This window comes from Ictalurus furcatus, chromosome 1, assembly GCF_023375685.1.
Source record: "Ictalurus furcatus strain D&B chromosome 1, Billie_1.0, whole genome shotgun sequence".
Classification (NCBI taxonomy): domain Eukaryota; kingdom Metazoa; phylum Chordata; class Actinopteri; order Siluriformes; family Ictaluridae; genus Ictalurus; species Ictalurus furcatus.
This window is the reverse complement of record NC_071255.1, coordinates 13,034,711-13,058,988: the sequence shown is the minus strand read 5'-3', so window position 1 is coordinate 13,058,988 and position 24,278 is coordinate 13,034,711. Positions and strand designations below refer to the sequence as shown.

General features: G+C 40.1%; 1 protein-coding gene across 2 annotated transcripts in view; it reads right to left on the bottom strand.

Moving 5' to 3' along the window:
• Positions 1–24,278, bottom strand: part of deptor (DEP domain containing MTOR-interacting protein) — a 49,220-nt gene that overhangs the window by 7,566 nt on the left and 17,376 nt on the right. For both annotated transcript variants that reach the window (XM_053626863.1, XM_053626873.1), the window contains exons 5-9: positions 23,297–23,475; positions 10,709–10,891; positions 5,536–5,673; positions 1,275–1,345; positions 231–335 (exon numbers count right to left, since the gene is read on the bottom strand). In XM_053626863.1, the coding sequence (XP_053482838.1) occupies positions 231–335; positions 1,275–1,345; positions 5,536–5,673; positions 10,709–10,891; positions 23,297–23,475 (676 nt within the window). The remainder of the gene's footprint in view (positions 1–230; positions 336–1,274; positions 1,346–5,535; positions 5,674–10,708; positions 10,892–23,296; positions 23,476–24,278) is intronic.

Sequence of the window (24,278 nt, the reverse complement as noted above, 5' to 3'; positions counted from 1 at the left end):
AGACAGAGTGACTGGGTTATCTAAGGAAATTTGACTAAATCCAGCAGGCTGAGAAAGCCACAGGGCAAAATTATAATAATAAAATAATAATAAAATTATGCACACTTCTTTTTTTCAAATTTATATCTGCCACCTTTTTCTAGGCTTTTGGGCTGTTATGAGGCTCATGCTTTAGTATTTCATTCTATTACTAATATTAATCTAAGTTCTCTCCAGGTTGCTCACATTACCTTCATCCCTGCTGCAGCAGCAGGTCCACTGGGGTCAACAGCCTGGATGTGGCAGGGTTTATTTCCTCTGACCACGAAACCCCAGCCCACTGCATCACCTATGATCTGAACACACATACACAATCAGTTAAATAACTGTTATGTGCAGTGCTTTCACTGAAGCTTAAAGCTTAATGTACTAGTAACATGCACAGAAGACTGACCGAAACATAACAGTGCATAGCCAATGCATACTGATATAGATAGCTAGAGAGATAGATAGATAGAGAGATAGATAGAAGATCCTTTGTAACTATCTGGTCAGGGTTGTGGTGGTTTGAATTAAGCAACTAAGTTGAGCAAATAAATTTGTGAGAAAACATTACAGTCAAGTATAACCTAAAATAATAACTGCACGATGACATTTAAAAACAGTCCCACACACATCTTTAGTTGAGACCAATTACTGTATGAATTTGAGTGATGTAGCTGAGGTTGAGGAACTGTCAGAGCCAGAATTCAAACACCATACACACAGTGCATGTTTTTACATTACATTTCTTTGTTTTTCCCCGCCCCCAGTGTCTTCCAGTGTTTCCTAGGTCATACTGGTAGGGTTCATTTAAAAAGAAAAAGTGGTAGGATTTAATTTCCTTAAAAAAATAAATAAAAAAATCAGGTTAGGCCACTTCAGGTTCAAATCCCACTACAGATACACATATTTGGAGCACCAAACAGATAGCGATACAGATACTGTCATTGGATCCCAGATAGTTAGATAGATAGATATATAGATCGAATTTAATTATAGTGAAACATGAAAAAATGTGAATTCTTTTTTACATTTTGCAAAACTGAGGAGCACTTTTTATAGAACCTGTTTATCATGAACTGACTTAATCACTCCATGTAAACTGCTGTATTTCACAACAGTCTAATTCTGCTCTGGTTCTATGTCACGCCTTAGAAAAGATTTTCTTTGGAGTGAATAATGTGTGTGTGAGCTGAAAAACAAGGCCTTAAAATGTGGATTATTTGTGGTTTTCTGAAATGTGTGTGACTTACAGTGAATGTCTTCTTTATGAAGGGGCCTCCTGGAGTTTGCAGCTCCTCTGGGCTTACTTGTCTCTTCAGCACTGAGTGAAACACGCACATACACACACACACACACACACACACACAGAGAGAGAGAGAGAGAGAGAGAGAGAGAGAGAGAGAGAGAGAGAGAGAGAGAAATGCAGGCTGTTATAGGGTGTGGTGGATCTGTTCCTGGTGATAATAGTTATCTAATGAGCGTGTCACAGCCAGCTATGTGCAACTACTCATCTAAATGTATACTTTAATAAAAGATACAGCTTTATAATCTCCACTCAATTAGAAAAGTATGTTCAAGCATGTATATAACTGTACAAAAAAGATTCACAAAAAAAGAGAAAAGTCTGCCACAGTGTTAGCTAGCATAATAATAACTCTGCTAATAGCTAGCAGTCACTATACAAACTGCTTGATAAACACAAAGCAGCAGATAAAGTCACTTCTTTCAAATTTTAGATTGTCAGGGTCAACTAGTTGAAACTGACGGATCCTAACAAGTCATAACTTTACAAATTGGATTATAGAGAAATGGCACATGTTTGAAAGTATACGGTGAAAGAAAAATTCTAAAAGAAAAGTAATTAGACTTTGATACTTCCTATTGCTGGTCATAGCAGATCCAGTTCAAGCTCTGATATCTATCTGATACTTTATTGTGATGGTTTTCGCCCATAAAAAAGGGATAACAACAATACTCTTAGCAAGTCAGTTTAGCAGCTCACACTGTTGCATTTACTGTAACTTTGGAAGAAAAAAAGTTAGATTTTTCATTATCTTAAAACAAGGGGGACATGGTGACTTAGTGGTTAGCACTGTTTCCTCGCATTTCTGGGGTTGAGGATTTGAATCCTGCCTCCACCCTGTGTGTGTGTGTGTGTAGTTTGCATGTTTCCTCCGGGTAGTCCGGTTTCCTCCCCCAGTCCAATGACATGCGTTCTAGGTTGATTAGCATTTCCAAATTGCCTGCAGTGTGTGAACGTGTGCATGATTGTGTCCTGTGATGGATTGGCACCCGGTCCAGGGTGTCCCCCGCCTCGTGCCCCGAGTCCCGAGTCCCCTGAGATAACCGGTTGATATTGATAAGTGGTATGGAAAATGGATGCATGGGTGATCTTAAAATAATTCACAAACCAAGCTTAAACTTACTCGTAAGATAACTATAATTAGTTACATTTATGCCTATGTACGTATTTGTTTTTTCGAAAATAAAAAATTTAAAATCGATCTATTTTACAGGTTGTTCATAGGTACGTTAGATATTTATGGGTTCATAGCTTTATAAAAAGGGTTCAATTTGGAATAGTTTCTAACACAGAACCATATTGTTGAAGGGTTCTACATAGAGGGGTGCATAAAGAAGGGTCTGTACATTTAACTTTTTTTTTCTTAAGAGTGTGACTTTTGGCTTGTATTTAAGGAAGTCCTCTTTGAAAATGTGTAACTGATACCAAGTTGTTGTACCAAAATCCTTATATCAAGTCGTACATTCATCAATTTTCCGCACTGTTTCACTCTGACTTGATGCACAACCCATGTAGAACGGTCTGATCTGTACTGTCAGGACCAAAACAGGACAGCGCTGTGTGTTGTAAAATGTAGGAAATGAGTGTTTATAAGTAAATCAGTAAAAGAAGAATATGTCTGTTCTCTTACTCTCCTCATAATGCTAGACTTGAGCCTGGGTTCTTTAAGTGTATAAGTGTATAGCTGTTCTAAAATTGCTTATGCGGTATAAGTTCATAAGTTTGCAATCCCAGCTCTGAAGGAGCTGAAGCACACTTTTAGATTTGAAGTGTTTATTTAGTTATTAATTATGGGTGGAGATCTGAGGCACACTGGGATTGGAGGAACAGAAAAGCCAATGACCAATCAGAAAAAAGGAGCATGGCTGCCAAACCGAACCGAGGCACACATTCACTCACATGCTCGCTCTCTCTCTCTCTCTCACACACACACACACACACACACACATACACACACAACTGCATTGCTATTTCATGTCAAAGGTTTACAAGAAGTGCAGTGCAGTGTCTGAGCAATCAGCAATAAAGAGCTGCTTTTTTTCCCCAACCAAACACCATAATCTTTGCTTGAAATGCACTTAAGTAGAGGACGGCGAATAGATTTTGTCTCGTGGGAAATTTGCCTTCCCTCCCTCTTCCTTTCCAGTGATTTAATATGAGAGCAGGAAACGGCGTGTCGTGAAAAGACGGTTCGTTTTTTTTAATAAACCCATGGTCACACTTGTGGCAACCTTTATGCTTTAAGCCTGCTTGGAGAGCCATGTGGTCAGGCTCATGGTCAAATTTGATGTGTGTGTGTGTGTGTGTGTGTGTGTGTGTGTGTGTGTGTGTGCATGCGTGTGTGTGTGTGTGTGTGTGTGTGTCTGTGTCTGTGGAAAGTCTTCAGTCCTGAGTCTTTGCCTGCTGGCTGTGCTCTTTGCCTTTCAGGGACTGAATGTGCTTGCCAGACACACACACACACACACACACACACACACACAGATCCAGATTTAACACACTGCCTCTGTAGAGTTCAAGGAGCTGTAATGCACGCATTAAGATAGAGATAAAGAACGACCAGGGGACAGAGAAAAAGCTGTGTGCATTTATTAAGGCAGCTGACAGCCAGACCATACCAAAGATTTCCTCACCATAGGTCTAGAAAAAATAAACTTTCATGTAATATCTTTCCAGCTCCACTACATATTTTCTAACCTACGCAAATGCCACAGTAAACTGTGCAACAATTCAGAGCAAAATCAGCAACACTGTTTAACAGGAGGCCCAGGCTCCAAAGTTTGGCAGAATTTCAGACAGGAAAGGAAGTCGTTTATGGGGGAAAAGAGACCGATTACACTTGGGATTTCTGTCAACATTTTCATTACCCAATTACAATGCAGTAGAACAGAATGGGATGTGCTAATATGACTTTTATGGCCTGAAAGCAAACATAAAAACACCCTCCTGACCCACCCAGGCAGCTATGGCTGAATGGCTGAATGCTTTGAGGTTACTAGATTACAATTCCTAGACATGGTTCACTGATATTAGTTATGTGGCCGGTCAGTTCTGAAACTAATTCCCGAGTTCAAGGTACTGCCTGTGTGGCGTTTCACATGTTTAACCCTGTCTGTGTAGGTTTCCTCCGGGTTCCCCAGTTTCCTCACAAAAACATGCGGGTAGGTGGATTGGCTACATTAAATTGCCTTTAAGTGTAAATGATTATGTGAATATGTGTGCACATGGTTCCTTGAGATGGATACTTTGCATGTCTGCCTCGCACCTCCAGGGTTGGGGGTTCGATTCTCGCCTCTGCCCTGTGTGTGCAGAGCTTGCATGTTCTCCCTGTGCTTTGGGGGTTTCCTTCGGGTACTTCAGTTTCCTCCTCCAGTCCAAAGACGTGCATTGTAGGCTGATCGGAATCGCTAAATTGTCCGTAGTTTGTGTTTGTGTGTGTGAGTGTGTGTGCGTTTGTGCCCTGCGATGGCTTGGCACCTCATTCAGGGTGTCCCGCGCCTCGTATTCTGAGTCCCCTGGGATTGGCTACAGGCTTCCCGCAGCCCTGTGTAGGATAAGCGGTACAGAAAATGGATGGATGGATGGATGGATGGATGGATGGAGTAAGAGAGGTTTGAAGAAGATCACAGATGTAACTTTGGCTGTGCAAAGTCAAGCTATCTGGAACTAACACTGCTCAGGTGGCGGTATGACTACTCTAATCCCTCAGCAGTCAGTCATATATCACCACCCTGATTGCTGACACACAGTGTACACACTGCGCTTGTTCTGCACAATCAAACCACAGCATCCAGAGGAAGCAGAGTGACCTAGTCAGTAATGTTTGGGTTGATCTGCTGTGATCTCTCAGTGTGCTACTTTGAGGTTGATGGTAGAGCGTTTGCAAGTTAGTTGAAAGACAGTGAATAAAACACTCACTCTTTTCTGATCTCTTTCTGTGTGTATTTTTATTACCCAAACTGTGTCTTCTGTATACTTTGTTATACAAGCCATGTGTTTTCTGGCTTGCCAAAGGTTAGTTGGCTAGGTTGATACCACAAGTTTAGTGTGAAGCCAACCTTAATTGGAACTTCATGCTGTATAACATATAACAGGTCCAAAACCTCCCACCAAGCTTTAAATACAGAACTTTTACCTATGTATGAAGCAATATGATTCACTGATTGTTCTACGAGTGTGAAAATAGTCAGATTTTGAAGGATTTCTCTTACCAGATTTGGGGTTGCAGAGCACAGGAGGACTGCTACTCAGAGTGGGACTGCTGCTGTAATAACCACTGCTGCCACAGCTACTGCTCATACTGCTGCGCCTCACTGCCGACACCACCTTAATCTCTTTAGTGGGGCTCACTTGAGTCCAAGAGTGAGAGAGTGAGAAAGTGAGGGAGACTGATCAAGACAGAGAGAAACACTTTCAGATACCACATCGACAACCTTCACCTACCAAAAGCACACGCAAAGTGATTACACAATACATCCTGGAAATATGTGTTTTACAGTAGTTTCCAAACAGGAAGTATCAACACACACACGCACACACGCACACACGCACACACACACACACGCACACACATATACATACATATATACTGCGATGCACTGTGTGTTCTGACCCCTTTCTATCATAGCCAGCATTAACTTTTTCAGCAATTTGTGCTACAGTAGCTCTTCTGTGAGATCGGACCAGACGGGTTAGCTTTCGCTCCCAACACGCATCAATGAGCCTTGCGTGTCCATGACCCTGTCACGGCTCACCGGTTGTCCTTCCTTGGATCACTTTTGGTAGGTACTAACCACTGCATACCAGGAACACCACACAAGAACTGCTGTTTTGTTGATGCTCTAAACCAGTTGTCTAGCCATCACAATTTGGTCGTTGTCAAAGTCGCTCATGTCCTTACACTTGCCCATTTTTCCTGCTTCCAAGAAATCAACTTTGAGAACTGACTGTTCCCTTGCTGCCTAATATACAGTATCCCACCCCTTAACATGTGCCACTGTAACGAGATAATCAACGTTATTCACATCACCTGTACTTAGTTTTAATGTTATGGCTGATCAGTGTATGTACGTGTGTGTGTGTGTGTGTGTGTGTGTGTGTATGTATGTGTGTGTATATATATATATATATATATATATATATATATATATATATATATATATATATATACACACACACACACATATATATATATATATATATATATATATATATATATATATATATATATATATATATATACAATATATATACAATATATATATAGACAGAGAGAGAGAGAGAGCGAGAGAGAGAGAGAGAGAGGGAGAAAGAACATGAATAAGCTTGGGCAAGAAAATAAGCATCCCAAAACATCTGTTTCACTTCTTCTTCTGGCATAGACCGTTACATGTGTTATGCACAAATACACGCACATAACACACATGTACAGATAATAGATAATCTTTATTAACTAATCAGGAAATTATAATGTTACAGCTTGAAGCAGCACTTGAAAAAGCACACACACAGACACACATGCACATGCACACACACACACACACACATGTGCGCGCACACACACACACAAAACGAAGCCAACGATCATAATCCAGCAGCTAAAAAAGAGGAAGAGTAGAGGCTCTCTCTCACCATACACTGATCTCATTTCCTCTGCTATAAAATTCTGTAACATGTCGCAGACCCCCTTCTTTGGCCCCACAACACTCTCTGTACAACTGTTACTTACAAGGAAAGGCTTTTATCACAATTAGCCATTACTACTCTATTCGTATTAAGAGGGCAGTTAAACCGTTGTATGACTCAGAGTCAGTGGTTATCACTGCAGAAGGAGTTATTGCACACTGTAAATCTGTCTTGCCTGGCTGAAAGTGTAAAGTAAGTCAGTGTTAAACAGTTAGGTGGTGGGTTTCACACATATAAGAGATGAAGTGTTAGTAAAGTGCTACACCAAGAGTAAGGAAAATTGCAATTTTTTTTTTTTTTTTTTTTTTACCTTTCAGCAGTTAGTAATTTGAAAGTCATTAAAAAAATATTCATATTCAGAAAATATTACATTCCAAATCATTAAGCAAGGTAATTAAAGTTTAAACTTTGCTTGAAGCTCTGTGCAGAATAAAAATAAAAAGTCACGCAATGCCTACCAGGGCTATAAAAATAATAGCAGACAATGGTGGTAGGGTAAAACAAGTTCATCGGGCTCTTGAACACACCAGTGGGTGTATGAGTGTAAGGTATGTCTTCATGGATAGAAAAACTTAAATTCGTCATCCTTTTGAGATAAAAAATCAAATGTAGGTCCCTTTTCACTTCTAACTTTTTTTTATGCACAATAAATGTAATTGTTTTAGCAGTCAGAATTTGATATAATTACAGTTAATGACACATTACACATTAAAACATTCTAGGCAAATTGATTGAATTGATTTTGAAGTCGCTCTATGAGATGTTTGTTTGTTAATGTGTTAACTGCACTGAAGGCATTCGATTTAGTTCGCAGAAAATAAATAGATACCCCCTGTAAATGAATGATTTGTAATGTAGAGGCTGGGAAATCCAAGTCAAATAGAGCTCTTGTGTATACAGTGTGCTTGTCTGTACATGCCTGTGCTGGTCAGCATGAGGATGATAAAGTTGAAGTAAAGAGGTCCAAACAAAGATCCACAAAGTTTTATGAATATAGGAACTTTCAGCTAAGCTGTTTGAATGGTTACCAATGTCAGTGTTCCAAGTAATGTCCTTGAGCCTCTTTTTTTTACGTGGACAGTTTACTGTGAATGTGAAGTATGTGAATGGCTGAAACTCTTCAATTCCGGTTGAGTTGTAGTCATCTACACTGAGATACGCAATGATATCTTCTAAAGTCATACTGTATGTTATTGCATTCCAGTGTCATGTAACTAACTATAGATCAAAGCATATTTTTCAGTCATTAGTAAATATCCTGGTAACAACATCACCAGTAATGGTCAGGGTAAAGATCGTCTACCCCTGGTGTTAAACCCTCTACTACTGGCCATTCTTTCCACTATGGGGAGATTTTCGATTCCTCCACTTCTGACCACAAAGAGATGTGTTATTGTTACCACATTGACCTGATCATTGGAAGAGGTGTGTTATCACTCCAACTGTGCTACCACTCTGCTCTTAACTCTTTTACCAGAGGCCAAAAAAATTGAATTTCCACGTGTTTTGGGGGTGCCCATGTTCAGCACTGAATTTATTTTTGATGTCACACTTGACAGTAGTGGTTAATGGCTCATATGAAAGTAGTTCATACGTTTTTCCATAAGTATTTCTCTTTTTTTACCTAGCCTACTAGGTTTAAATGTTATAATTGTATTGTGGCAGTTGTATATGGTGGTTTACTATGAAAAAAGCTTTAGTTGGGCTGTCCGTTTTATCTCTGTACCGATGTTATTGTGGAGAGGTGTGAATTGTTCACCCAGCAGGGGGCTCACACTTCTTCGCTTTCCCTTCGCCCTGCTCACCAGCGAAACACTGAGGGGCCATTTACACGCCAATGTTTTCAACTAAAACCAGAAAACTTTTTATGCTGTTTACACGACAACAGCGTTTTGTAAACGTACAAAAACAAGAATCTGTGAAAACGATGATGTCATGCGCATGTGTATTACGTGTTCAGTCTATAGAGGGTATGCATTGACGTCACTTTCCCGCCGGAACACGCCCCCTTGGCCGGACTACGGGGCAAAACATCCAGCAAAACGGCTGGTTTTTAAAGGGGAAACTGCGAAAACGCTAGTATAACTAACGATTATCAGCTTAAATTAAAGGTGGTTGGACTCGACAGTGACCCTTACAACTTGTCCAAAAACCTGTGATTCATGGACATGGGCGTGTGGCCAGAAATCAGTTTTCCCCACATTTATATGTACCTGATATCGAGGCCAGGGAAATACACTAAGCAAAGCCTGAAGTCATACAAAAGCCTTGACACTTGGTCCTACTTCAAGGCGGGATTTGTTGGAGAAATTAAAGTGACAAGAACACCAATAAACATTCTGGTTGTATGTGGACAAGTATGTACACATATTTTTATTGAATTCTATAATTTTATCTGGTAAACTGTAAGCTAGCTAGTCCTAGTTTGTTTGTTTGCCACTAACACTGCTTCCTTACTAACGTTATATATTTGTGAAGGTAAAACAGAGCCCCCATTATTCATCAATGGAAACAGGCAGCATTTAAAATGAAATATGTAGCAAATTATTCATCATTGTACAACATGAATCCCACATGCCAAAAGAACTTCTACTTGCACTGCTCCACTTAGTAAAAAAGGACTGAATGTTTTTTGGCACTCTGTAAAAAGACAGCTGCATCACTACTACGACCAGTATGTAACGCATTTGATACATACAACCAACATCTACACCGATGAAGGATATTAAAAATCTTATAACTATCTTTTTAATTGTCTGTTTTGGAGTATATCTGTATCCTTTTATTGCTAATATAATACAGAAAGCAGACTGACTGCCAGTATCTCACTATTTGCACTATTGTGATTTTTTTCAGTATTTAAAAATGAACGAGCTTTGTTAACAGAATTCTGACCTGGAGCACAAGGAACGCTAAAAGATGTGGTTGAAGACAGAAAAAGCCATTTCCACAATGAAAAAAAACCCCTTTATGCACATTTCATGTACGTTAAATTATATTACATTAGGGACGTCTCAGTATTTATTAACCAAGAAAAATAAGCCAGATCTATGCTTGACGAGTGTGAGTTTTCACAATTCCTTATGACAATGAATCATTTTCCAGGTCTAACTATCGAGATTCTAGGTAACTGGAGACAGAACTCTTTTTGTATTCCACATAGATCATAAACCATTGAAATCGTTTGAGAAATGGAAACGTTATTGTGCTTTTTATCCAGAAAAACCACAGCTCCCCCGTTTACTTGTATTTGTTTATAGGGCAGTCTTGCAAGGGTCAATATGGTGGACACGTTAACGTCAATGCTTATGTGAGCAGGCGCGTAATGTTTCTTTACAAAGTGACATCGCCAACTACTGGCCCGGCACGCATAATACAGTGTTTTAGTCATATTCGCAGATCCGTGTGAACGGGGATCGATTTGACAACGTTGTCGTCTGAACGCGAAACTTTTCCATTTTTAGTACATCGTTGTCGTATAATTGTACCCTGAGTCACAATACTCTACACACAGAAGCCCTATCTATCTTATACAGACTTGCAGCAATAAAATAATTAGTGTGTTTATACTGATTGAAAATGTCCACCAAGTCTTTTTCCATTCCGCTGGCAGAATTGAACACCAGCATACTGTAAGAAAGGGTTAAACATGGTAAAGATGTCCATTACTCTCCCATCATCCCACCCCATCATACTGACCAGAGAGGAAGCTGTTGTTGCTGCTGTCCATGTTCTGCTTGCGCAGGCAGAACGGGCTGTCATGGCTCTCTGGAATCACACGAGTTCGCTCGTTCAGCAGCTCCATCAATCGCCGCCGCCGTCGGAAATTCAACCGGAACTGAAAGAGGAGGTCACCGTCCGCAAAGTGGTGCTTGTTGGTTACTGGGATGAGATCAGCATGAGTGGTAAGGTTAGTAAAAGTAAGGTTAGGCAAAATTTCTATGCAATAAACTTTCAAATTAACCATAAAATTTTCGATTAGTCACAAAATCAAAGCATCTGTGCTTCATATTCCTGTCACTGCAAATCATTACATTCCTTTGCCCATATCTTTTGTAGAGATCGGAATGCAGGCATTTCAAAAATAGAATTGGGATGGAAGATAAATCAGTTCAGACGATCAGACAGTGTGTGTGTGTTTATATGCTGAGGGTTGCAGGCATTAGAAAAATGCAGCCAAGTTAGTGTGTGTCCTCTCTCACAATTTCATTAGTACAAAGCCTGCTTTACTTTACACTCAGACCAATTGTCCTCTACCCACTCGCCTCACACATCCAACACACAGCAGATAGCTGCAAGAATCACATGGTTCTTTTACCCCATTGACATTGCATCCCTCAGGCCATGTTAACAATACCGCTAAACACAAAACTGCAAACACACAGACACAAACATGCTGGAAAAGCAGAAAAATGCACTCTGCCTTAAACCGTATGAACTGATTTCACGTGACTGGATGAGCACTGTGACTTCTCATTGTCATGCTCATTAATGGCTGAACAACTGCACAGAAGCACAGCGGGGCCGCGGCTGGTACGGCTGCATTTACAGCCAAGAGATTTACAGTTGCACTGCCGTGTCTACATTCAGAGATGTTGCACAACCATATGCACAATTTGTGGAATGAAGTCACAAACAGCACTGTTAAAGCTACAGACTGAAGGAGGTAAAATCTTAGGGCTAAAAGTAGCACCTACCCATATTTTTTAGGAGTTAGTCCCAGCGGGACATGTTAGTCTTAATGTTATGAATCCTTCACAGTAGGATTCATCTATAAAATATTTATACTAAAAGCACTAACATTAAACCTGCAACAACTTCAAGGACATTCAGAGGACTCTGATCTCACTAAGACCAAATCACAAATAATCCTAAATGGTTGCTACTGGAAAATGAAGCCACAGTGGAGTTGAAATGTGGTTTGATAAAGATGTGCTTTGACAACTGTTTGCCACACTGCTTCAGTTAGAAAATGTGCTGCAGGTGAGCCTCTTTGAGTCGTATCTTGCATCAAAGAATGCAGATCTTGATGCCAATAGAATCATCAGGGATGCCTCTGCCGCCAACAAGTCTAGTCCTTCTTGTTACTAATCTGTATGTCTCAAATACCCTTAACCCATACTTTGACATGTTTGGATCATTGCCAAATTGTAATCAGTTCATCTGATGGTAGCAAGGATCAGTCAATGCAAAGCCTACATTTAACCACTTATTTTTGAGATATTGCACTAACAAGAATTTCCTACTGATAGATTGATGGCAAAAATCTTAGAGGGGGGTTGAGTTTCTGAACATGAACATGTGAGTAACATCTCTGTATGACAAACAGGAAGGAAGCTATTGAAGAAAAAATACACTACATATATGTCCAACGGTACAGTATGTGAACGCCTGAATATCACACCCCATATGTGGGCCTTTCCCAAACCATTGCCACAAATTTGGAAGCACACAATTGCCTAGAATGTTTTTTCTAATTGTTGAAGTATTCCCTGCACTGGAACTAAGAGGCCCAAACCTGTTCCAGCATGACAATACTCCTGTGCACAAAGTGAGCCCCATGAAGACATGGTTTTAAATGTTTTGAAAAGTGGAAGAACTCGAGTGGCCTGCACAGAGACCTGACTTCAACCCCACTAAACACCTTTAGGATTAATTGAATGAACAGTGACCACAAGACAGGCCATCTCAACCAATATCAGTGCACAAGCTCACTAATGTTCTTGTGACTGAAGAAAATACCTACAGCAAAATTCCAAAATATAGTGAAATGCATTCCCAGAAGAGTGGAACCTGATATAGCAGCAAATGGGGGACCAAGTCCATTATTTTGGAAGGAGATTTTCAACAAGCACATATAGGTGTGATGGTTAAGTGTCTACTGTGGCCATAGAGCACATTTCAGAAATTTGACCTTGCAGTGACTTTGAGTCTGGTCCAATCAATTCCGAAATCGAATCAGATAATCTGCTAATTACAGTACTAATTGTCTATAAATCCTAAAAACATTCTCCTACTGGTTCCTGAGATATTGTGCTGACAATAATCTTGGACAGACACATGGACAGATGCATGGACAACTTGAAAACATGAAGGCTGTGTGAGGGAAATACTCATTTTTACTTTGTAATAGTTTTGTTCTTGTTCTTTTTCTGTTCATCTGAGGATAACACCTAAGAAGGCCATGTCATGTCACTGAGATCAGTACAGAATGTTTATCTGCTATACAGAGACACAAACATGTTCTTCTGTTCAAGGTTCGTCTGCTCATCTTCCGAGACCCTAAAACAAAGCCTGTTTGAACTGCCTCAACCTGCTTCTTATCGGTACACAGAAGTGTGTCATGCTCTGCGTTTCATATTTATAGTAGCACCAGCGCTTCAGAGCGCTCTCATTATTCTATCCTGTATTAAACATCTTTCTGTAATAAACCTTTTTACCTTCAGAGGACAAGTCTGTGAGTGTTATCTAATTTCCACAACAATTTGGCGTCTCCTGGCTGGGCTGCGCGATTCTTTTCAGCTTTCCTGGACAACAAGCAAATCGGAGGACGCTTGTGGAAAAGTTTCACCCTACAGTCCGAATTTAGAATTAGAATTAGAATTTTATGAAGTCATTGTGTCTTGCTGTCTGTGTGGAAGGGAGTCAGTGATTTAGAATTAGAATTAGAATTTTATGAAGTCATTGTGTATTGCAGTCTGTGTGGAAGGGAGTCAGTGATATAAGAAATGCGTGTATTACATTGAGAGAGAAGTATTACATGGAGTGATTTCTCATAAGAAGTTCCAGGAACTCCGCCTCTAGAGATATTGGTGTTTCTTAGATCACAGCTTCAAAACTAAGATACATACAGACGGGTATACATATATAGAGAGAGATAATAACTGTAAAAATATTTGCTAGACACAAATCATTAGATGTCGACCTGCACATCCACTCATACATACAAACCTATTCCTAATCGTGCACCCTTCTCCTGGTATTGGTGGTATCTGTTAGTAAGCCCTGTCATAGAAATAAACTCACAAATCACTGGGACTGTTTCCGACAACACTGGGAGTCTGGTGGTAGACCCTTAATCTGGAAAGATAAACCAAAGCGCAATATTGAAGTTTATTGGGTGGAAGACTTAATGATCAATCACGCCAATCATATCGTTGCAGCAGAAAGAGTGCATGATGCACGCACTTTTACCCAAATTTGGTATTTAGTTCTTTAGTAGACTATTGCTGTAGATTGGACGACAATTAGTAGTTAAAAGCCCGTATACCAAGATATTGGCCGCCTCTGTAAACCGTTCTGTATCGCCTTTCGTCGGAAGAATCATTGCCAACAGTGCTACCCACACAACGTCACACGTCCCCTCATCACACAGACACATAATGGTTATTCTATCACTGAACACATGCGGTCTGCGATACACAACCCTCCACAGACTAGTGAGATGGGGCTTGATTGGTTGAACTCCATTTTCGGGGGCTGGAGGTCGTGGATACTGACCATTTGTGTTCCTATAGTCACTGTCATTCTACTTGTCTTGGCTCCATGTGTAATTTCCTGCGTGCGGGAGTGTTTCCTCCGCTCATTAAGAGCAATGACTGATGACCAAACACTGATGCTAATTAAAACGCCACAAAAAGTGACTATGACCCTTACGAAGACCAACCCGAGCTGTATCTTAAACCTGACTGGGAACTAGATTCTGCCAGCGACACTGACGATGACGTCCCATTGACATACATTTCACGTCGATTGTAAATATGCATTTGACCATGACGATTCTCATTTCACTCTAAAATAAGCTTGCTTGATGACAGGATACTTTATATCCGCAAAAACAGCCTTAGCACCCTCATTATGTCTGTTTCATGATAAATTCAGTTGAACCGTGAAAGGATTCTGAAGTTATGATGTATTCACAGCATAGTAATTTCTCTGTTAATTTTAGTTATCATATTTTGTAATGATAAAAAGGGGGAAATGTGAGGGAAATTACTCATTTTTACTTTGTAAAAGTTTTGTTCGTGTTCTTTTTCTGTTCATCTGAGGATAACGCCTAAGAAGGCCAAGTCATATGACTGAGATCAGTACAGAATGTTTATCTGCTATACAGAGACACAAACATGTTCTTCTGTTCAAGGTTCGTCTGCACATCTTCCGAGACCCTAAAACAAAGCCTGTTTGAACTGCCTCAAACTGCTTCTTATCGGTACACAGAAGTGTGTCATGCTCTGCATTTCATATTTATAGTAGTGTTCAGCACAAGCGCTTCAGAGCGCTCTCATTATTCTATCCTGTTTTATTCTATCCTGTATTAACCATCTTTCTGTAATAAACCTTTTTACCTTCAGCGGACGAATCTGCGAGTGTTGTCTAATTTCCACGACAGCTGTTAAAAATAAATGCCCTCTTTAAAATGTTTGACAATTTATATAGTTTCTTTAAATGCTCACCATCGACCAATTCATGGATACTCTAGTCTATAGTGTGCTAATTAATAAAGCTGTTAATCTGATACTCTAGTTACAGATCAATTAAATGAAATTTAATTCTCAAAATGCTACACATGTAGGCAGAAAAGTAGCAGAACATGTAGTTAACCATTGCCTTAGTATACACTGATTTTGGTTTTCATGTATAAAGCATTATTGTTTATTTGATATGGCAATATTAATCATAATTCAATTAGACCACTAATATAACGGCCAAACACTGCTGCAATACATTTATTAAATGTGTATTAAATTATGAATAGGAACCGGGAAAACATGCCCTTCTAAAAATTATTGGGAGTCCTGAATAAATGTTCCACTCATTAGTTAGCTGGAATAGAGTTTAATTAGAACCTCTTAGAAACGTTTATTAATGCAGTTTGCTAAAAAGAAAAGAAAGTCTTTCCCTGACATTTCACCAGATGTGTCAGAATCTAAGTAGTAAATAAATGAGTTGTAGGTAATTACAAGCTTCATTAAGTGAAATGTAAAGAACAAAACTAAGAACAGTGATACAAGAACAAAAAAATGTATGTCTCTTACTAGCATAAAGCAAGATGTTATGCCCAAACATGTAGGTGGCAATGTGTTATACTACCATGTCACTGACTAAACCACTAAAGCGGTTACTGAAGATGCATGAATGAATGAATTGCTCACAGCAGCCAGGAAAGAGGACGGCAGCGTTCAAGGTTGTGAACTCTTTGAAGCATCCCACTGACAAGTCCACTGGAAAAGCTGACACCCAAAGCATACACAATTTCCTACACTTATGGAACTATACACAACCTTATGTACAGTAAAAATATGTATGGTAAACATGCGACAAGTATGGCTCAGAGAACATCAATGTGTCATGGAAAATAAGTTTGATCTCAGAACACAGGTTCTGTTTGCACTTATCCAAAACAGCTCTGCAGTCAGAACTGCCCTCAATTAGGCCCATTCATTGCTGCTCACAGGAGGTTTTAAACTTTGTCTAAAAGGAATCTTGAAACTATGAAGACCATGCAAACTCTTATTAAAACTATTCTGGTCCTCCTTTATCTAAGCAAGTAAGATGTTTCCCAGTCTCTTTGCTAGATCTTCTCAGAGTATTTTTTTTTATTATATATATATATACAAATAAAGTGGCTGAATTTTTTCACATCTTATATCAGCAGACCCAAGTAGGAATTCAAAATATGCTGCTATGCGTCATCACTCAATAGAACTCTTCTTTTTTCTCCATTATAAAGGATAAAAAAGCCAATCAGCACATGAATCTGGAATGAATGACATTTGCACAGGTGTTTTGAACTCTCTTTGAACTGATACCCTGAAAGCCCCTCCTCCTTACCTTCCCACGTCTCACATTAATTTACTGTTCTTGTCTCCTGTTGATACTCCCACTTGAGAGATGCTTTGATGCTGTGCCCTCACTTTCTGTTGAAGCAAATGGAGAATGTTTCAAGCCCCCCCCCAAAGCGCCTGGTGGTTGCCATAAAAACCTGTACATGTGTGCTACATTTTCTACCTTATGCAAATGATACTGTTTATATATCCCCCCTGCATCCACCCTGCCATTAAAACCCCATCCCCCTCACTTCCCCCCTGGGAGTACATATTGTTCCCCTTCAGGGTTGGTACTGTAGAACTATATTAGGCTTTCCTGGCTTTGGAAGTCATGTGATGATAGCTCCTTTGGTAGACACTTGGAAAATGACTGACATTTCTACAGGTGGAATAACTGACATTTTTGCAGGTGTAGCCTGGATTTAATTTCATTATATATCTCAATAGGGATTCTCTGGTGTTGCTTATTATATAGTAGCACCTACTATATAATATCTTCTAATGATATTTTTTCCCCACAAATGACTTACTACGTTCCAGAATTAAACATAAAATCTCAAGGTTATCCAAATCTCTGGTATCCAAGTCATGAGGGAATTATACAGTTTCACATAATGTCATTTAAGGCTTTATTGATCTCTATGGTGTGCATTACAGTATAACATATCTTTTACAAGAGTAATTGTTTTTTTTTTGGTTTTGTAATTATTTGATTCCTATTTGTAGTAGATGGGTCTCAATATAATTTTAATTCAAAGTTTAAAAAAAAAAAAGACTATGCCATGCATGTAGAGCTCAATCTTACAGTAGGCTTATGCTGGTGGCTTGTGTGTTTACATCAACATTGAATGGCGCAAGAACTCGGTGCTAGTCTCTAGTTACTGGTCATCACTGGTGGAGTTTGTGACTGTTAGATGCAGACCATTTTATTTACTACGGGAATTCACCACCATTCTTATAATGGGAGTATACATTCCCCCCAGTGCTAATGTGCTCTGTGAACTGTACGGGGCTATTAGCGAAGTGCAGAACACATACCCTGATGGACTGTTTATCATTGCCGGAGATTTTAATTATGCAAATCTCATATCAGTGCTCCCTAAATTCCAGCAACACGTGGACTTTGCAACAAGGCGGCAAGCACGCTGAATCTTGTTTACACAAACATCCCTGGCATGTACTGGGCGGAGCCCCACCCCCACCTCGGCTACTCAGACCACATCTCTGTTATGCTAATTCCAGCATACAGACCGCTCGTCAGATGCTCCAAACCAGTTTTGAAGCAGTTGAAAACCTGGCCAGCAGGAGCCATCTCTGCTCTTCAGGACTGTTTTGAACACACTCACTGGCACATGTTCAGGGAGGCTGCAACCGACAGCGAATCCACCAACTTGGAGGAATACACAGCATCAGTGACCAGCTACATCAGCAAGTGAGGCAAAGAGCGCACATGACCAGAGTCACTTCATGGATAGTGGTGACATGCTGTGCATGTGGCAGGGCATTCAGGCCATCAGCAACTACAGTACAACATCACCCAACTGTGACAGTGATGCCTCCCTTCCAGATGCGCTGAACAACTTCCACGCTCGGTTTGAGGGGCAGAATGAGGTAGCAGCGAGGAAGAACCCTCCTACCAATGACCAGGTGCTGTGTCTAACTACAGCTGATGTGAGGAAAACTCTATGCGGCGACAACCCACGGAAAGTTGCTGGACCAGACAACATTCATGGAAGAGTGCTCAGAGGATGTGCAGACCAGCTGGCAGATGTTCTCACTGATATCTTCAACATCTCCTTGAGCAACTCTGTCATTCCAACGTGCTTCAAGGCCACCATCATTGTCCCCGTGCTGAAGAAGTCTTCAGTGTCCTGCCTCAATGACTACCATCCCATTGCACTCTAACCCATCATCATGAAGTGCTTCCAGAGGCTCATCATGAGGCACATCAAGACCCTGCTGCCCCCTTCACTGGACCCCCTGCAATTCACGTATCATCCCAACCGCTCAACAGATGCCACTAAACCTAACCCTAACCCTAGATGCCATCACCACCACCCTACATCTGGCCCTCACCCACTTGGAAAAAAAGTACACCTATGTTCGAATGTTGTTCATTGACTACAGTTCAGCATTCAACACAATCATTCCTCAGCACCTGATTGGAAAACTGAACCTACTAGGCCTGAACACCTCCATCTGCAACTGGATCCTGGACTTCCTGACTGGGAGACCTCAGTCAGTCCAGATTGGGAACAGCATCTCCAGCACCACCACGCTGAGCACTGGCACACCCAGGGCTGTGTGCTCAGTCTACTGTTGTTCATTCTGCTGACTCACGACTGTACAACAAGGCACAGCTCGAATCACAACATCAAGTTTACCGATAGCACGACCGTGGTGGGTCTCATCGGCAAGAATGACAAGTCAGCATACAGAGAGGAGGTGCAGCGGCTAACAGACTGATGCAGAGCCAACAACCTGTCTCTGAATGTGGACAAAACAAAAAATATGGTTGTTGACATGAGGAGGGCACAGAACGACCACTCTTCGCTGAACATTGACGGCTCCTCCATGGACATTGTCAAGAGCACCAACTTCCTTGGTGTTTACCTGGCAGAGAACCTCATCTGGTCCCTCAACACCAGCTCCATAACTAAGAAAGCCCAGCAGCATCTCTACTTTCTGCGAAGGCTGAAAAAAGCCCATGTCCCACCTCTCATCCTCACCACTTTCTACAGAGGAACCATTAAGAGCATCCTGAGCATCTGCATCAATGCCTGGATAGGTAATTGCACCGTATCGGTTGCACAGCTGAGAAGATCATTGGCGTCTCTCTTCCCTCCATCATAGACATTTACACCACACGCTGCATTCGCTAAGCCACCAGCATTGTGGATGACCCCACAAAGCCCTCACATTAACTCTTCACCCTCCTGCCATCTGGAAAAGGTACAGAAGCATTCGGGGCCTCACAGCCAGACTGTATAACAGCTTCTTACCCCAAGCCATCAGACTCCTCAGTACTCAAGACTGGACTAACACACACACACACACACACACACACACACACACTCATACTGAACTGAACACCAACCCACTCCCCAACCCACATTTATGTACTGACAACCTGTATTTTTGCTACTACTGTACAATTATACTCTTTACCTGCTACCGCAATAACTGCTATGTCCACACATGGTATAAGCTAATCTGCTGAATATTATGTCATAGTATGTTATGTTTATATTCACAGCATTTTTTATTTTATTAAATTGTTATTCTTTTGCACTCACTGTTATATTGGACACTTCCATACTAGAACTGTGTACTGGTCGGCGCTACACTGTCACTTACCGTTCTCATTGTCCTATTTTAGTAGTTACTGTACTATTCTTGTGTTGTCTGCACATACACTTTATGTAGAATGTGTAGGTCTTTTTTTAGTTCTGTGTCATCACATGTGGTTAGTGTGTCGTTTTATTTAGCAGAATGGTCCTGGAGGAACGTTGTTTCATTTCACTGTGTACTGCACTTGACATGACACTTGACATTCAAGACAAGTCCATCTTTCAAATTTGTTATCTCTACAAAATACACATAAGTTGGGTCCTGGATTGAAAACATGCATCTAAGTGGATGATTCATCATTTTAGGATCAGCACATACATCAGCAAATCAGCAAAAATATTATTTACCCTGTTACATGAGCTGAAATATTATACCAGTGTTGATTGGATTTGATAAACTGTACTGATAGAAGAAAACAAACCATAAGAAAATATATGAGATATATCAGAAACAGGATGCCCCAGATGTAACAGAAACAGGATGCCCCAGTATTGATGCACCAATATTTATTAGATTGCATTCTAACATAAAACAGTGCCTTTCTACTGTAGCAATAGAGCCTATTATCCGAATCTGATAATGATCTTGTACAAGGTACAGAGTGAAAGAGTACAGCTCCAATAGTCAAATATAAATTATTAAAGAATTTTGCATTAGTCTGAGAACCATGGACATTTCACCAAACACGTTGTCATTTGTAAGGCATTCATAACCTTTCTGTATCAGATTAGACCGAGACCCGTCTGTCCTGTAATCATTACTAGAGCAGGGAGGGGTTAATGAACAGTTGAAGACAGATAAAATGCTTTGTAAACAGGTAAACTGAGACTAAAAGTTACACACAAGATATAGTATTTGCCCCTATTTGCCCCTGTCCTTTTACTGGAACTCCATTATGTTATTGAATCATATTAGGTTGTTAATTGATCACTTTATTGCTAATGGAGTTTAGTCAAATAATGCAGTTTTTGTGGCCTGCAACACAGCAACATTTACACACACTGAACAGTAATAAGAAATAAGAATGGTAGCACTCTTCACTTCACATGAGCTTGCTTGACACACAGTGTTTTGCCAGGAAGAGCTCCAGTGGTATGTCTATCTGTTAGAGATCATCACTGAGTCTCTTATACTGCAGAGTTCTGGAAATAATTATTTTAGGAACATCCAAAACATGCATAGATTGTTTTTAGTGTAATTAAAAATTGTTAGCGGAATATGGTGAAATATAAAAGTTTCTGTACACTTAGGACAAAATGGAGGTGTCACAAGTAACAGAAACAGTCAACTGGTGTATAAAGGCTGAAATACTGCATGTTAAGATGGTTCAAAAGATTGAATTTCCCTTGCTGATGGAGATATAAATATTCTATAATGACTCACAGGACCACTATTTATAACTGCATCCAACCTCTTTCATATATTCTCTATCAGATCCTGTCAACTTCATTACTTCCCCCTTCATTTTCTTGTAACATTTGTTACAACTCTGCAATATTCTTTGTGCAATCATTACCCATTTTTCCTGACATATCTGTTCTACTTCTGACAGATATTATACACTGCTTCTTCAAATCAGCCACCCAGTGACCCAATCATGACCCAGAAGCCCATAGCAAAGCGGAAAGATACACCCATTTTTTAAGATAAATTGTAAATGGGAGTTGTACTCCAGCTATGATACTATGAGGGAAAAGTGCACAATGTCCGCTTTAGTTAAAAGCCCTCTTTTTATTTATGGTTCTGGGTGAACCACATAAGAATTCCAGTCTTTTTTATGCTTTTGAATGCCTCTGATTGTCTTCAAAGTCACTAGTGAGGAGAACAGGGTAAATGAATGAAGCTAGTGGGGTTTTTTTGTAGAAGAAACACTATGATACTATGACTATGCCTTTTAAATGCAATTTTAAGGTCATGAGACATACTCACAGACAGCTTCCCTAAAACTGTCAGTATGAACAATGGAAAACATATTTTGTCAGTATAGAAGTCACTATTTCTGTCTTCAGTTCTTTTTCCTTTTTTTAGTCTTATATCTGGTGAAAATTAACCATAGACCATAGATTTTGGTCAGGCAGGGTGACAATAATGATGACATAGCCTCAGACTAAATTAAGTCAAGAGAATATCACACCCAATACTTTATGACTTTACTCGACTTTTAGTTGAAAGTCGAAAACATGCAGTCATCATCAGAAAAAAAAATCTATTTCTGTTTCCGATTCATACACAGTACAGTCTAGCAGCTCGTTTCGGGTGGCTATAGACGTACCTTTATTCTACAGCAGGTGTTTCTCATGTGTGAGACAAACACAGAAGAGCTAATATCATTAACCAACAATATACACTCATTCAGTATACAGTCTAGCAGCTTGTTTTGAGTGGTTTTTGATGTACCTTTATTCACCTGTGTTCAAGATAATATCATTACCCAGGTTTTTTCAGGTTTCAGCTAAATTTCCAGTCCAATTACATCCCAAAATACGGGCATTGGGAAAGGAGATATTTTTCTTCAAGTATTTCACATGTATTTCGTATGTACGGACATTATCCACTCTATAATCCACCTTTCCCTTTTCCACTTTATGCATTATATCTTACAAGAGAAATGGTTCTGTACATCACAGACACACAGGCTGCACTTAGACTTTGCCTTTATTTGTGCAGTTGCATCAGATTTTATTCTGATTATTTTTTATTTGCTATAAAACAAGATTTTGGCAGTTACAGAGTATTAAAGCCAGACTATCTTAGCCACAGAGTATTTAGCAACTGGTGATCCTGCCATTAACTGTCTGACCACTGCTGCTCCACTGAGCATGGTGCAGAGAAAATCCTGCCCCAAATGGACCTTTATTAGTGCTTGTTGCAATTCCCATTTTTAACCACTAGGTGCACTGCTAACTCTATAGATGCTAAATGGGGCAGTGACTGTGTTGCCGCATGATTTTGCAACATCTAGAAAGGCGAGCAAATTAATGAAGCATCGGATTATATCACCAATGTATGGAGTTGTGAATGAGGATTTTATGAAGATTAACATTTGTTGCATCTATAGATGAGACACAACTGATTCAATTGCCACCATCACCAGTTGAGTTACACTCACCATGCTGAATGATTCCATGCTCCAGCAGTCTCCGCCCAAGTTGCTCTGCCTCCGCTCTGGTGGCCATTTCCCCCTCCTGCAAGAGCCAGTCAATAAACTCAGAGGCAACCATTGTCCGCTCATGGGGAACGCTCTCCTCCTCACGTGTCTTAAGCAGGTTGTTCTCTGCATTCATCAATCTGGAGACAAATAAAATGAGTTGCTTGGTTATAAAGCACCTATAAGCACTGACATTTCTACACCTTTTTGTTCTACTCAGTGCAGGGACGGACTTTTCCCACACTTTTACAAACATATGATGCAGTAAGAGTAATAATGATGGCAATAATGTAATGGAAGTTATTAAGTGAGATTAACAGGCAGATTCTGCAGAAAAGCCTATAATTTGTCAGTATTAGGTATGTCCCCCCCTACGAGACTCAGTGCATTTAAGCTACTGGCAGCACGAAAACATGTGTTTTTGTTTTGATTTCTGTCCTGTCTCCACCCATGTCATTTTACTGGTTGTTTTCCTTCGTGTCCTAATCATTCTCAGCTGTTTCTGTTTCACCCTTGATTACTTTATATATTTATACCCCTATGTTTCTTTGTCTCTGTTAGATAAAAGTATCTCAAGTTATGTCTTTTAGTCATCTGTCAGCCTTCAGCCTTTAATTGTCTTAACTCTTAGTTCTGTGCTATGAGCGAGTGTGGTTGACTGCAGAGCGTTCAGGCCTGGAGAGTCTGAATGAACACACACTGACACATGCTGTTCAGAAAGACATCCGAGTTTATTTGTGCAGAACAGGAGTATTTATACACATAGAAAACAGCAGTGCGTGGGCGGTTTCTACTTGTGCAGGGTGCTAGAAAGGTTCAGACAGTTACGCCAAGCACACAGGCATAGTACAAAAATAAGTCTCTCAAGGTATGAAAAATACATGTCTCAGCTATAATAAAGGATGGCAGTTGATCAGCTTATCAGAAGAGGTAATTAAGTGAA